The following is a 15,742-nucleotide window of genomic DNA, read 5'->3' as shown; positions in this document are numbered from 1 at the left end:
CCAGACACATATATAAATGAAATTTAAATTGATTTGTAGAAAAGATCCGTCAACTATTCTCCAAATGGGAGGCAGGGGCTGTTTTGATATGTTTCCACCTTTGGTTTATTTGCTAGTTGCAAGATCTATCTGAACAAAAGTATCATTTAGAGATACTACCTGAAAAGCGAGAAACTACCACCCTATTATTGCGCGACAAGAATTTGAGATAGAGATACAACACATGACGGAAAGCAGTTTGTCAGTACAAGAGACTCGTTGTGGAGTCCAAGATCCATACTGGATAAGGCTCTAGCACTATGTTGCCAAGAACAACTCACAATTGTAATGCTATAGAACGTATTCACGCTTTAAACTCACCCCCTTCTAAATCTAGCTGCATTGTGAGTATAGCCAGTTTTAAATTCAGCTGCATTCTTGAGTATAGCCACTGTTATATTTAGATGCATTTTGAGTATAGCCACTGTTAGGGAGGAATGGTCGTTTTGGCCCCCCTATACATTCGACACATAGGAGAACTACTGCTCATGCAATAGTGGGGAGACGTCCTCCATTGCCCTCCCCTGGTGCCATAGTAAGGCCTTTCCTAAAAGGAACGGTCAACAGGATCCATGACCTATGCTGCCTGGTAACATCTCTTCCGGCATAATGATTTGGCTGTTCAACATAAAGTACAAGGAATGTGCCATCTACCTGGGTAATTAAGGGTCCATTGCTAGGTAGTAGGTCCTTTTTAACACTTTAGTTCTCCTTCGTAAAAGAACTCCCAATAACCACCATCCTACCCACTTTTCTAACGTTGACAAACAGGCTGGGTACCCTCTCTGTGAGAATCGTTAATGAGAAGACAGACTAAGAGGGCATTGTTAACTCCTTACGTTCTGTACTGTCATAAGGAATCACAGTGGGCTCTGTCCACTTCCACAGTTAAGTCTTAAAGATGGTTGTGATATCCATGGAGCAGTCCTGTCACAAGTGAAGCAAAAATAACAATTTGCCAGAGCTGTGGAGGAAATTCTCAAGGCTGCAACTAGGGAGGTCAAAACTGCGACAATGGGAACCTCACAGAAAGGACATCCTGATCAAGCCCCTGGGGGGCTGACTGGAAACCGAGGCATGCTAGAGGCCAACACATGGACATGGAAGGAAGCAGGTACTAAATGTCTGGCATATCCCAAACTATACTACCAGGGAAGCTGACATGGCCAAAACAGCCAAAGCAAACGGAACTAAACAATAATAGGCCTCAGAACATGTTGTACGTTGACCGTTCTTTCAGAAGAATAGTCAAGATGGAGGTGTGCTTGGCATGCTACCTGTGTAAGAGAGGTCTGTTTCAGTCATGCACCCTGTGTAGGATGTGGCTGTGGTAGTCATTGATGCACTGTAAAATGGAGCCATAAAATGTAGTAAAGAAACCGATTTGACTCAAGAGAACAAATACATACTTATGATTTTATTCAGTTCATTTTTATTATTCAAGCACTATTTTGCTTTTCAGATAAACTAATTCAATATTTTTGAAAAGTACTCCTTTCACACGTTCCCAACATTCCTCACTCTTGTTTGTCCACTGGTTTCACACTATCAAACTTTTATCCATTTTGTTCTACATAAAAGCCGCTGTCAGTTTCTGTTTCTATGATTAATGAACCACGTAACTGCTGTTGCTTACCCCTTGGAATTTTTGACCTGTTCCTAATTTCTGAATTGGAATTTGAAAGCTCGGAGAAGCGCTGGTTGCTGGTCTAAATATAACATGTGTGAACCCAACTAAACAATGTGTCATGTTCATAGTGCACAGTTTTCGATCCCATCATTTTGCTATTCAATAGAAAACAGATATTTTCTAAACTACTTTGCAGTTTTATGGAGGCATTTTTTGTTTTAATTGGCCTTGTAACAATTTTGAAACCGTTTTAGTAGCTTTCTGGTTAATTCCTCAACTTTTAATAAGATTGGGTACAGTGGACATACATGCAGTAGTATATTGTACCATTTCTTCACTGAAGCCTCAAAATTGCCCTGTGTTAGTATGACAGCTTCAGTTTAGTTCTTAATATATTTCACCTAGAGTGAAAATGTTATCACTGCAAAATGTGTTGCGGCTGGCCTAATGTTAAGAACACCACGTTTGTTTGCTTCTCTTAATTATTTTGGTGGTTCACAGCAATCCATTTTTCAGAGGAAATCCTAATTGAGACCAGCAGTGTTTGTACCCTTTCTGCATATCAAAGCGCAGAATGCCCGGTGCTAGTCAAGGTTAAAGTACATGAAGCGCCCGTTTTAGTCATGGTCCACTGCAGGATGGGCTTATGCCGGACATGATCCCTGTTCAGGAGATGTAATGTGGCACTCATGGCCAAGATGCTGCTTGTGACAGTCACAGACATAAATAGCCCTGCTCCAAGCATTTCCCCACTGTAAATTGGGCCTGGGCCGTGCATGTTCCATGAGCAGAACGGGTAGCAGGCATGCTTAGCATGTACCTGTGCCAGGGAATTCTCCCAGCCAGCATAAGATACGTATGCCAGCGGCTTGGACTCACACAGTGACCCTGTTTTTCAATTAGCTTAGTGGAGGAGCACACTTAAATAATGCACTAAATAACGAAGTCAAGAGATGCTTTTGGGAATGTTATAAGCCCACTCCTACAACAGCCCCCCCTGCTACTGCAAGCCAAAACTACAGGACAGGCAACTCAAAGGTTTAATAGGTCATTTGTGCTATACTAGAATAAAGATGTACTTAAAATGACACACGAGAAGAATCCCAACATACTTTATGCATCGCCCAGATGGATGGGTTGATGACCAAAGGTCCAGCGCAGGGATTCAAAGTACAGAAGAAAAGGAACAAAGTAGGTTAGTTATTGCAGACGGCGTATCGGCACATGGCTATGCAGAAATGCGCCACAGGAACACATTCTTTGGAAGCCATCAGTTAAGACAGAAATCTAGCCGTGCAAGAGACTGTCCCATTGACTAGATCCATAGTCATCCTGCCAAGCAAAGCCCTCTCACACAAGAGGGATTTTCTTTTTAGCAATGGAACCATCACCACTCTATGCTTGAAGTGGATCTTGCCTGGTCACTGACCCCCCTACCTTACACAAGGCTACTCGGCTGGATAACTTTACACTATCTCGGCTACAATGTGTGCCGCCTTCGGATCTGTTCAGAGAGCAACCTTGGCATCTGAAAAATGCCTGCGTTCCTGCTAATTCCTACTGTTCAGAGTTGTGTGGTGCATTTATTCAACTCCAAGAGGCGACACCAAGAGTGTGCAGATCATGTAAGTGGAATCAGACTGCAGGCTCCAATGCAATCCTCAGCTTTAGACTCTTCATTGGCGAGCATAGAGTTTTGCAGCATAGCTGTTTTTATACATTCCGCTAACAGTTGGTTGTCAGAGATTGGACGCTCAGTACCATCAAGGGAACTACATCTAAAGATTGCAAAACGAGAGTTGAGTGGCACATCTTAAGAACGCTGTGTTTTGAAGTGTCATCTAGATTCATAGTGTTCACAGGAAAAGGGTCACGTGGTAGATGGATGGACCTACAAATCACATCCATTTATTATCATAATCAACCCATCGCAGTACATTGCATTTCAGGTTTGCTTCAGGTTAATCATCGGCACCGCAGTCAAGGACTAGGTCATCTTTTTGCGTTTGCGCGGCCCACCAGGTGGTTGGTACGGGATAAGGGGAATAGTCAATGTTGCCATTTTGTGATCTTCATCGTCAAGTGCCCCCAATGGTGCCTTCTTTTTGGAGATCTTCAGCCCCATGGCCCTAGCCACCTCAAGCATTCTATCAACAGAAAGAAAGCAATAGGCCAGTCAAATGAAAGGAAACTACAGTCTGACAAAACAAAGGAGCACAATCATTCTATTACAGTGCCTTTCAGTTTCCTTGTCTACATGCATTTTTCAATTAGGCTTTTTCAATTCAAATCAGTTAATTGTTTTCTTCAATAGCCTCAGCTGTGAAACACTAAAAAGTACACAACTTAATTCATTCTACAATGTATCGGAGGCTGGCAAAAATGGAAGGCACAGGTGAGGCAGACACAAGGATGCAGTTCACAAGGATTTAGGATGTATTTTTTATCGACAAAATACAAGCAGAAAGGACCATCTTAACAATCATATCAAATAGATGCAGTTCTCAGTCAGTCTTGAATCAGGCATATCGTACCCCCAATTCACAATCCACAGAGGTAACCATGTTCGTTGTCTTCAGGTTGTGGAGTGAGGAGTTCACACATCTTTACAATTTGGCCACTTATCTTTTGATAAGTGTTGCTCACTGATCATGTTGGGGTAAGCGTAGGTGGAATCTGGTTTCTTGGGGGTCCTAAATGCTTTGGGGACTTGTTCTTTGGGACACTAGCCCCATGTCCCTTGTTGCAGTATCCGCCTTGGCCCTCAGTGACAGCACTGACACGAACCTCCAACTGCCCCCATCACCTGGCATGGACTAGGCTGGCCCACTGACACCTTCAAAGGCTCTTGTGGGAGGGATGGGCACTGCTCCCCTCTGTCATCCTCTGGGTAAATGGGTAGGACTTCCCCCCCCCCTAGTCTGTGGCCCCTCTGCTCCTTCACGCTTGCCATCTCCTCCTCCAGCCTACATACTCATTTTCCCAATGGCAACCTTCCTCCGCTCCCAACAACTCTCTCAGACAGAATTCCTACTCATCCACATACACTCTCCCCTCCCCACCCCCGGACCCCCGGACCCTCCAGGTACCATCCTTGAGATGGTATACCTCCTCCTTCAATCTCATTTTCTACCTTCAACATCCAACAATCTCCTTCCATCTCTCCTCTCAAAACTCCTACTGTTGCCTACTGCCGCCAAACTCCATCCTCTAAAAGAGGTTTGTGTGCGTCTTTATTGCGGGTCCACAAAAGTTCCTGTCACTCCATGGTGCTTACAGCTGGAATATAAATTACTTGCAGCTTCTGGGAAGAGGGCAGTAGTGTTCCACAGACCACAACATTATGTGTGCATACTAGTCTCTCCCTTAAAGAGGCAGCACCAGTGTTTCTCATGGCCTTTATGGATCTTGCCAGTATGGGTGAAATAACTACTGCTAGTAAAATTAGCACTGTCACAGCTGCTGTTTCTGTTACCAGCCTTCGGGCAAGGATCCAGTGAGTGATGTCTGTGGATCCCCCATAAATAGCTTCCAGGTACAACATCCACTAGCTCTGAGCACTACCAGATCCCTTGGCTCATGCTGACGGTCACCAGAGTAAGGCAGTGGTTCTTGTCACATAGCTTACATTTTAGAACACATTTAAACAGCGCAAATACGAGAAACCCATTGACCTTGCTTAACTAGTACATTAAGAAACAGTTACACAGCGTAGGGACTATGGTACTTCCAGTACATGATTCCTTTTCCTCCATAATGATGGGAGTCCGTTCCACAAGGACAGGGCCAGAACCTTTTGTACTGCAAAATGAAATTCCCCTTTCAATGTTGACTCCCCTAACAACATCGCCCATCAATCCTAGTCTGCTTGCCGGCTACCATTACCCTAACCTTTTACAGGGGTGGAGGGTGGGTGGTATGGAGGAAAGGGGATTACGGATTAGGATTACAGTAGTCACTACGGTGAGCAACTGGTTCTTACTCCTACCTAGTCCCCTTTCCTTCAAACCGATGAGATTTCACAGCAATGAAGAAGTCTTGGGAGGGGCTGAACCCCTATCGACTAGAAAACAAGTTACTTAGGACGACTTGCCCCAATCTTGGATCCACCGTGGAGCTGGTGACTAGACAGTAATACTTGCAGAATGATAAAAGTGTAGACCATGTGGGAGCGTTATTGATGTCCCAAAAGATGTTACGCTGGAAGACCAGTCATGACTTACGCCCGATGGCACACGTGTGAATGCCTATTGTAATGTATATTTATATAGCACCTATACACATAAAGGAGGGTGGGAACAGGGGGAAAAACAACCGTCGCTCAAAGCCCTTGAAATTCTGAGACAATAATAGTCGGCACAGGCAGAGTAAGTGCGTAAAATACATTAAACAATTGAGGCACAGCAAATAGGCCTGACGGCGATTCTGCAGTTATACCAGTGAAATTAAGGGGAGAAGACAAGGGAGAACAGACAGACTATCATCACGCACGTTGCATTTGGGTTGTGCAAGTGCATAGAAGGTCGCAGGGAGGGGAAAGTCGAAGAGCACACAGTCGGCGGGGTCTGGGGTAGTGCAGAGAGAGCCACTCTCTTGGGCCCTAAGGCAGTGAAGGTTGGTCAGAGTAGGGCCTGAGGCAAGTGCGAGAGATGACTGGCGGGGGTGCCCGGAACCAGTGAGACTCTGAGGTACACCAGGTGGCCAGTCAGCAAGCTGTAAGGAAGAGGAGGGGGAGATGGAGAGAGCAGAGGGCTAGGTTAGAAGGGTAGAGGAAGAGGAGAAGAGGAAGGTTTGAGGAATTTCCGAAACTTATGAAGGTCAGGCTCAAGACAGAGGGCAGCTATTGCAGAGGGAGGCACCTGCTGAGGATAAGAATCTCCCTACAAATCTCTGCTTGGAGAACCGGCTCACTTGCAGAAGGTTGGAGGTAGACAAGCGGAGGGCTTGTGAGGGACAGTATTTAGGTAGGCAGCATTGCAGGTAGGTAGGTCACAGGCCCCAGAAAGCCTTGTGGACAATGCAGAGGGTCTTGAACTTGATCTTTGCAGCCATGGGGAGCCAGTGAAGGGATTTCAGCGCCCGGAAGATGCGGACCCTGGGCTTGAGGCCAAGGATAAGTCTTGCAGCTCTGTTCTGGAGGAGTTGCAGAGGGCGCAGGGCAGAAGGAGGGCAGTTGAAGAGGCTGTTGCAATAGTGCAGCCTAGAGAGAACCAAACCGCTGGGGGAAAGTGAGAAAAGGTACAGTACATCCGAGGAGGTGTAGCTGATAGACTTTTTAGAGATGTCAGAAATGTGAGAGAAGGAGAGAGTGGAGTCGAAGATGACCCCGAGGTTCTTTTCCTCGCAGGTGGGTGCAGGCACAGGGCCAATGGAGGCTGGCCAGAGCGAAAGTGAGAAAGCGGGAGCAGGGGTCCCCATGCAAACGATCTCAGTCTTACTAGCGTTGAGGCAGAGGTCGTTTGCAGCACACCATAACTGAATAGCGGACAGTCAGATATGAGTGAGGAGGAGCAGTTGGCTGAGGGTAGCCTGAAAGATAGTTATGTATCATCCGCGTAACACTGGAAATTAGAGGTGAAAGTGGCAATCACACGTGCCAAGGCACCACATACATGTTGCAGAACCAAGGGGAGAGGTTCGATCCCTAGGGAACGCCACAAGCTGCGAGAGCAATAGTTGAGAGAAAGGCTCCGAGTTACACCTGGGGTGGGTGGTCAGATAGAAAGGAGATTAACCGCACCAGAGCCTGCCGTATGATTCCCATAGTGTCGCATAGACGTGCGATCAGGATGTTGTGGTTAACCGTGTCAAAGGCAGAGGAGAGGTCAAGGAGAATGGGGAGAGAGGGAGTGTTAGTGTCAGAATTTGAGAGCAGGTCTTCACGAGTGTTCAGACGAGCAGTTTCTGTACCTCTGGATGCTCTAAAGCCAGACTGATGGTCATGGAAGCAGCCAATAGATTCAGTGTGGAGGAGGGTCAGCTGAGTGATAGCCAACTTCTCCAGGAGTTTGCCCAAGAAAGGATTGATGGAGATAGGGCGGTAGTTTGCCGGAATGGAAGGGTCAGCAGAGGGTTTCCTGAGCAGAGGGTGGACAAGGGAGTGCTTAAGGGCAGTTGGGAAAACTCAAGTGGAAAAGGAGAGATTGCAGAGATCAGCCAAGGCAGGGGCGAGGGAGTCAATATTGTCCTTAATGCCTGTAGAGGGGCAGGGGTCCACCTGTTTGGATTAGGCCTTCATAGAGCGGACTTGTCTGGTGACCTCATCAGGTGTGACGGGTGAGAGAGAGAAGAGGGTAAGAGGAGGGGGGCCAAGGGAGACTCCTTTGTTGGTGTATAATTGTGGGGTGGAAGAGAGGGAGGAGAGGATGTCTTGGGTTTTTGTGATGAAGTGTGCAGCCAGGGCCCAACAAAGGTCCTGGGTGAGTGTGACAGAGGAAGAGGTTACTGCAGGATTGGCCAGTTCCTTTTGGAGACTCATGCTTTTGTGTAGCATAGCAATGACCAATGACTGAAACCGGCTATCTGGCACAGACACGAACCTCCAAATGTGACAAAACTGCATCTAATCTTCTAAACGGTTTAATTCTGTGCAGGCAGAACTTAAGAGCTATCCTGACATCAAAAGAGTGAAGCGTGGTATCAGTAAGTGATTGAGAATTGAAAAAAGGTGGGCAAAACTATATCCTTTTTGACATGGAATGAGGACTCCACATTAGGCTGGCAGCATCCTTAGGACCACCTTGTCTTTGTGAAAAACAGTATAAAGCTCAAAGGACAAAAGCGCTTGATCACGCTAAATCTTTACATAATTGCGAGAGCCACCAAAAGAGTGTCCTTTCAGGTAAGAAATTTCAAGTTCGTGGATGCCAATGGCTTGTAAGTCACTGTCACCGCCACAACGTTCAAAGCCCAAACTGGGTGCAGTGTCTTAACCAGGGGGCAGGGCATGGTCAAGCCATCTATGCAACACTTGATTAGAAGTTGAAAAGGATGTGTCCCGAGTGTTATGATAGATCCAGATAGCCACTGGGTAAGAGTGACAGGACTCAGATCCCAGATGCTGCAACATGAGAATCACATTAACAATCAATTAAACTAATTGATGTGTGTTCCAGGGCCCAATAACAGAATCTGGTCTATTTACTTCTGTACTAGGTCCGACTGGAGGTCTTCCTGGCCGCTTGAATTATAACCATGTTGTCTGCTGATAAAGATGTCCTCAGGTAGGCTGCTGAGAAAAAAAATCTCCCTTCAGGATTTCATCAGGGCAAAGTAAAAGAAGCAAGCAGGACGATGTGGAGCTATCAAAAGGAGAATGGCATTCTTGCACCTGAATAAAACCTCACCAGGACCTTGGGAACAAGAGGAATCAGCAAAGCATAGGAGATTGAGAGTTCCACTGTATCATAAAGGCGTCGCCCAAGTAACCCACAGATTCTCAACACACTCCACCCAACCCTAGAGAGAAGAATGCGTAGGGACGCATTCCTCTGGGGTGATCTCTTGAAAGGGAACCCCCTGGATCAAATGCTGAACTCGCTGCACAATACCAGGTCTTGAGATAGAGAGGTTGAAATCCGGATGCATTTAGAAGACCTCCATGTGGATTGGTTCCTGGAGCATGATAAATGCAGATGGAAGCGTCCCATTTCTAGACGGAATAGTGGGACACAGAGCACATGCAGCCATCACTCCAAGGAGCCTCTGGAACCCCAGGGCAAGGAGCACTCGCTCCTTTGGAAGTGACCCACTGCATGCAAGACGTCTGATCCTCTGCTGCAACGGAAAAATGCTTGCAGCCTGAAAGTCATATGGGAATCCAAGAAAAGTTAGAATCTGAGATGGAACCAGAGTGGAGTTCTGAATTTTGATGGAAAAACCCTGATTGAAGAGTGTGTCCACTATCAACTGGGCCAAAGAAACCAATTGCAATGCTGAAAGGCCCGGACCAACCAATCATACAAGTAAGGGTAGACATGCAACCCCACTAAGATGAAGGAAGCTGGCTACTGTGCTCGAAACTTGGTGAGCATTGCATTCTGTCCAAAAGGGAGAACCCTGTATTAGAATAGTCTCCTTCTGAAGGAAAGTTTTTGAGATTTGAGTGCAGGTCTAATAGTCCATCTTTAACCTACTAGTTAAATGTTGTGGCGTTCTTCCAGGTACCCTTAAGCATGTTAGTGCCTAAAGCCATAGCTCAACTAGAGGTATGTATGTAAAGGACTGCAGACTCCAATAAACCCTGCACAATGAGCTATGCCTCATAAAGACTGGACTTAAAACACTGTTGCCTCTCAGGTGGAAGATCCACCTGGAAGTTGCTATTCCCTCTCCATACCTTTTGACTGGCAGCGGGTAGCAGCGCGTCAGTGTTAGCCTGCCTGAAATGTAGCAAAGCATTCAAATACCTCTTCTGGCCATAAGACTCGAAGCTTGTCCTCTTTCACCAAGTATGGTTGCGGATGAAACGGTGCGGTTGCAATATGAGACACAGCTTCTGATATGGAAGAGGCCTGTACCAGGCATCAATCCTTCCGTTAGAGGGCTGCACTGAATGCGGCTTTTGCCAAATCTTGCTCACCTCAGCCAAAATGGGTTTTGTGGAAGGTGATGCAGCTGTAGGCATCCACACAGCCATAACTGGTGTCTGAGGAGCAAGAGGGATCCCATGACATTGTCAGAGATCAAATACGGTTGCCTGTGCTGTGGTATCCACGATGTAGGAGTGGAGAGGCATGTAGGGTAAGGCGTTTTCCAGTCACAAAGTGGAACGAGAGGTGAAAGCCTTATATGGTACTGTCGCGGGATGGGGACTGGAGAATCTCAGCTCTTTGATGCTAATTTCATAGATATCTCGTCAGAGGAGGAACTGGCTGGGTAACCTAAACTTCATTGAGGGGATCCAGTCCAGCTGATGAGGTCAATGTTGGAATCTGGCTGGAGGACTCCCTATATGGGCCACAGCACTCCTTTGATGCCATTTACTTTTGGTCAGACATCTTGCGAGATCCACAGTCTGCAATGCCAGGGACACAAGGACTTTGCTAACCAAGGTGTGGCACCTTGAAGCAGGTCACAAGAGACCCTTGGGACAAGTCCCAGTAGTAGACACAAAAAGTCTTGGTTATGGACGCTGGAGATACTGAAGAACCCTTGACAATGTTGCCAGTGGCTCGGAACACGGTCCAATGCTAGGGCCTGCAGAGCCAGTGCAGGATTTCATGTCCTCTGGACCACCCTCAGTCAATCCTGGAAGATCCAGTGGACCACTCATGTGCAGCTGTCGCAGGGAAAGAGTCCCCATATCAGGATGTCTGTGAAAAGATAAAACTTACTTCAAAAGTGCGCAATGATATGGGGCGCGGATTCTGGATGAATCCCCCAACAGATGGCAGGTCCTTTCACTGATTGAGCCTACTTCAAAGAGCACACAAGCCCAAAGTCAAACTGTGACATGCAAGAGTAGTAGACGTGGTCCGGCATAGCTTAATGCGACTGTGCCAACGCAAAGATGGAAAATTCCTGTCACAGGAGACCGTGTTTGAACCAGTTATCACTGGCACACTCCAACAGTATGATGGTGAGGTGTCGGAGAATCAGCGAGTGCAATTAAGTCAAGCATTGGCAATGACAACAGTTTGGGCTTTTATGCAAGCATGGGAAAGGCACTTGCGGGGCAATGCCTTAGTGGTATTAAATGACCATTGATGGTAGCAGGTGCAAAATGATGTTAGTACCTGGGCACCTAATAGCAGTGCCTGGCAAATTCCCGATACTTATAGACAAGCCAAAACTGTTGGATTCGCCAATGCATGTTTTTATAACAGGACTTCAGTGAAGGACACGCAGAGTGCTTATAAATCGAGTGGCTGAAGGCAGGCCTGGTAAAGAAAGTTTTATTGCGCCAATAGCGGGTTTAGAAATCCAACTAAGCCATTAAGTCTCAGAAGACTTCTTTGAAAAACCACTGGCAGGCACTTTGAGCACTCAGAGTTCCCAGGAGGAGTAGTTGTGGGTGGGGAGGAGCAGGAACTGGGTGGGAATGGCCATAGGGATTGGCATGGCCATGGGCAGTCGATGGTTGGGCAAATGAACAAACAACACCTACAACAGTGTGGGCCTCCTCAATGCCATTTCTCCCCATCTATACTCAAATGTAATAACTCGGACTTATAGGTGTTGCAAGCAAAACCTAATAGACCAAACTAAAGAACGAAGGGAAGCCAAGTGCGCCTGAAAATGACCTGCAGCAGTGCACGACTCCAGACCCATCAAGTGGTTTGTTTGTTTATTTAATTTATATAGCGCTCCAGACCCGGGAGTAAAAGGGCGCTTAAGGATAGGTTACAGGGCACAGTAATAAAAAATTAAGGCTTTGTATGTAAGGCACAGAGTTTTTAAGTCAATTCTTTGTTGAATGGAGAGCCATTTGCAAGAGATTCTAGTGGCAGAGATATGCTCGCGCCTAGAGATGTTTAATGCTGCCCGTAGCGCATTATTTTGGAGAACCTGTAGTTTGTTGATGATGGATTGGTTGGCACCTAGGTAAAGGCTGTTGCAGTAGTCTAACTTGGATTGTATGAGAGCCCTAGCCAGCATGAGGCAGCTGGTGGTGGATAAAAAGGGTCTGCAGGCTCTAATTAGTTTCCCGGTGTAGGCGGTGGCTGAAGCGGTCGTGTTTACTTGTTTAGTGAGGTTAGTATTGGCGTCAAGATAAAAGCCGAGGGTTTTCACATTTTTAGCGATGGGGATAGTGTTGCCATCGATAGTGATGTTGGTATAGTCCGGGCTAAGTTTCTGTAGGTTGTTAGGTGATCCGACAAGGAGAAGTTCGGTCTTCTCATCATCCAGGCAGAGGCCATGTGTGGCCATCCATGCCTGAATGATGGAAAAGATTTCGTTAATCCTAATGACGTGAACACTGTAGTTGCCAGAGATGGTGAGGAGTATCTGGGTGTCATCTGCGTAGCTGGTGTAGGTGACACCCAGATGGTCCAGTTTGTCAAGGAGAGGCTTTGTAAGATGTTGTAGAGGGTGGGGGATACACAGGATCCTTGTGGGATGCCACAGGTGATTGGGATGGGGTCTGCTGCTGCCTCTAGTGAAAAAACCCTCATGGTTCTGTTGGCCAGGAAGGACTGTATCCACATGACAGTGGAGGGGGAGAAGTGGGCGGCGGAAGAGAGGTGGTTGCAGAGTATTTTATGGTCGACCAGGTTGAAGGCTGCTGAAAGGTCTAGGAGTAAGATGGCAGCCTTGCCTTTGTCTTTTATGTCATCAATCTGACTTTTGAGGTCAACAAGGGTAGTTTCTGTCGCATGTTGAGGTCGAAAGCAAGATTGGCACAATCCTAACAGTTGGTTGGTCTCTAAGTAATTCTGAATTTGCAGGTAGGCAACTCTATCAAGGATTTTGAACAAGAATGGAACAGTAGTGATTGGCTTGTAGTTAGTGGGAATGGCTGGGTCTAGAGTTTGTTTTTTTAGGAGAGGGAGAACCCATGATTGTTTCAGGTTGTTGGGTACTGAGTTGGTGGAGAAAGATAGGTTGATTAGCTTGGAGATGAATGGGGATAGGTCTCTTGCTGCATCTTTGATGATCTGGGCAGGGCACCTGTCTCCTTTGCAGTTTGATGGTTTGAGGGATGTTATTTTTTGGACTTCTGCTATGGTTACCTTTTTGAAGGTTAACCAGTGGTAGTGTTAGAGGTGGTAGGTATGCTCGGGGGGTGGGGGGGTTACTGTTGGAAAGTTGAAGTCTCATGGCTTCAATAATTTTCGTTTGGAGGCCAGTAATTTTGTTGGCCAGGGCATTTTGGATACTTGTTCACCAAGGTTTGTCTTTCACAGACATATCCATCGGTGGGTTGGGATTTTCTAACTTCTTTAGGATGGTGAAGAGTTCTTTAGTGCAGGAGGCTGCCTCGTTTATTCTGAAGTTGTAGGCTTCCTTCTTGGTACGGATTATCTCCTTTTTTTAGAGGGAGGAAATGGTCCTGAGATTGGATTTATTTTCCGCTGATGGAGTTGTTTTCCATAGGGTTTCCATCTTGGCTTTCTGTTTTCTAAGTGATGTAAGTTCAGGTGTGTACCAAGAGTTCAGATGAGCTCTAGGTTTGCCTTTGCGTAGCTTTAGTGGGGCAACGGCGTCAACGGCTATATAGGCGCTGACTAGTAGGTTGAGGTCAGTGGTGGCAGGGATCATATTTAGGATTGGGAGAACCAGTGGTGTAAGGGTTTCCGCGGTAATGTTGCGCTTGTTTCTGGTTAGACAGGCTGGTGCAAGGGGGCGCTCTTTCGGGTTCTGGTTGTTAATGCTAATGTCAAATGATATGAGGAAGTGGTCTGTCCATAAGAGAGGTTTGGGGGCTTTGCAGGTAATATTGCAATTGTGGGCAACGAGCCAGTCGATGGTTCTGCCTTTCTGATGAGTGGGTAGAGTAATGAGTTGAGTAAAGTAATGTTCAGAAAGGGCAATAGCAAGGGAGGACGCTGGCGTGTCGTTGGGGTCGTTGTACCCCAGGTTGAAATCGCCTAAGATGATGTTTTGTTAGTGAGGCTTGGAATCCTCGGCTATGAGAGATGTGAAGTCTTCCTCAAAGGTACCTGTGGGACCTGGGGGTCTATATATTAGTTCCAAAGTGATAGTACTCTGCGGGGTGGTTTGTATTTTAATGGTGAGGTGCTCGCATGATTTAAGTGGAATGGAGGTAGCAGATCTGATATCGAGTGAGGATTTAAATATAATAGCTACACCTCCTCCGTGAGCATTAGGTCTGTCGGCCCTGAGGATAGTGTATTTGTCGGGACCCCCGAGGGTTAGATAGGGACCTGCTGCAACATGCAGCCAGGTTTCTGTATTGACAAGGAAGTCGAGATCTGCTGAGAGGATAATGTCAGCAATTTCAGTGGGGTGATCCACAAGGGATCTGACATTAAGTAGAGCACCTTTTACCGGGGCTATGTTGGTAGCGTTGGTGGTAATCTTGTTGTTGGGCTTAGTCCTGAGTGTTACAGGTAATTTATTAGGTGAGGTATGGAGTCTGGAGCCTAGTCTATTGTTGCGGGTAGAGAAGTTGGGGTTGGCTATGGGCCAGTATGCTAGAGGCTTGGGGGGAGGAGGGGTTCTGATTGGTCTTGGTCTGGACATGTTTAGTGGTGTTGGGAGAGTTGGATGGGGGGTTGTCTAGTGTGGTGCTGACAATGGCGGTGTGGTGTGAATGGGCACTGTGTGGGAAAGGTGGCAGGGTAGGTAGGAAAGGTGTGGGACAGGGTGGTGTCTCAGGCAGCAGAGTGTGGCAAGTCCATTGCTAATCGGTATGTAACTATTTCTGCTGCAAGGCGTATTGTTGTGCACAGCAACAAAAGGGAACATGATGAGGATGAGCCAGGCGGGCATAATTGTGACTGTAGTGTAGGTTGGGCTGATGAGTGATAGGAGATGGGAAATGCTGTGGGATGGGCACTAGCAGGTGTGCATAAGGGTAGCGTCTAGGATCAGACTGACTCAAGTTAGGTTGAGATGCAGGGGTAACACCTAAATATGATATAGCAAGATTAGACCAAAATGCACTAGCAATTGAACACCTAAATATGAGATAGCATGATTGAACTAAAATGCATTAACAATTGAACACAACGGTAGTGCCTAGGATTAGAGTGTCTGAGTTGGGTTGGAATGCAAAAGGTAGCACCTAAATATGAGATCGCAAGATTAGACCAAAATGCACTAGCAATTGAACACCTAAATATGAGGTGTTCAAAAAGTGGTAAAATGGACAGAAGGGAGTGGCTGGTGGGAGGAGTCAGTGTGGGTGGGCCCATCCATGCATGTGTACAAATTTAAAGAGGAAGTTTATTTTTATATTGCAAAGGGCTCCAGTCCTGTTTCTTGAAAGGGTCAGGACCTAGGAGTATTTAGAATAAAAACATTTTCTGAAATAGTCACCCCAACCAGTGCTTACATATGCCAAAAGTGCAAGTGCATAGAAAAGAAAGGGAGGCCGAGGAGGTCTCGGGTCTAAAGCTTATTTAATAGTTCACATTTTGCCCATTGCCTTCCTGGGTTGGGTCC

At 46.5% G+C, this 15,742-nt stretch overlaps 1 protein-coding gene across 1 annotated transcript in view; it reads right to left on the bottom strand.

Annotated features, from left to right (window-relative positions):
- Positions 1 to 1,448: 1,448 nt before the first annotated feature.
- The window catches only part of POLR1E (RNA polymerase I subunit E), a 485,913-nt gene continuing 471,619 nt past the window's right edge, over positions 1,449 to 15,742 (bottom strand). The window contains exon 12 of the mRNA XM_069630483.1: positions 1,449 to 3,816. Coding sequence (XP_069486584.1) covers positions 3,657 to 3,816 — 160 coding nt within the window. The 3' untranslated portion in view covers positions 1,449 to 3,656. The remainder of the gene's footprint in view (positions 3,817 to 15,742) is intronic.

This window comes from Ambystoma mexicanum, chromosome 6q, assembly GCF_040938575.1.
Source record: "Ambystoma mexicanum isolate Mex_15411 chromosome 6q, UKY_AmexF1_1, whole genome shotgun sequence".
Taxonomy (NCBI): Eukaryota; Metazoa; Chordata; class Amphibia; order Caudata; family Ambystomatidae; genus Ambystoma; species Ambystoma mexicanum.
Note: the sequence above shows the minus strand (reverse complement) of the source record. Positions and strands in the feature narration are given on the sequence as shown.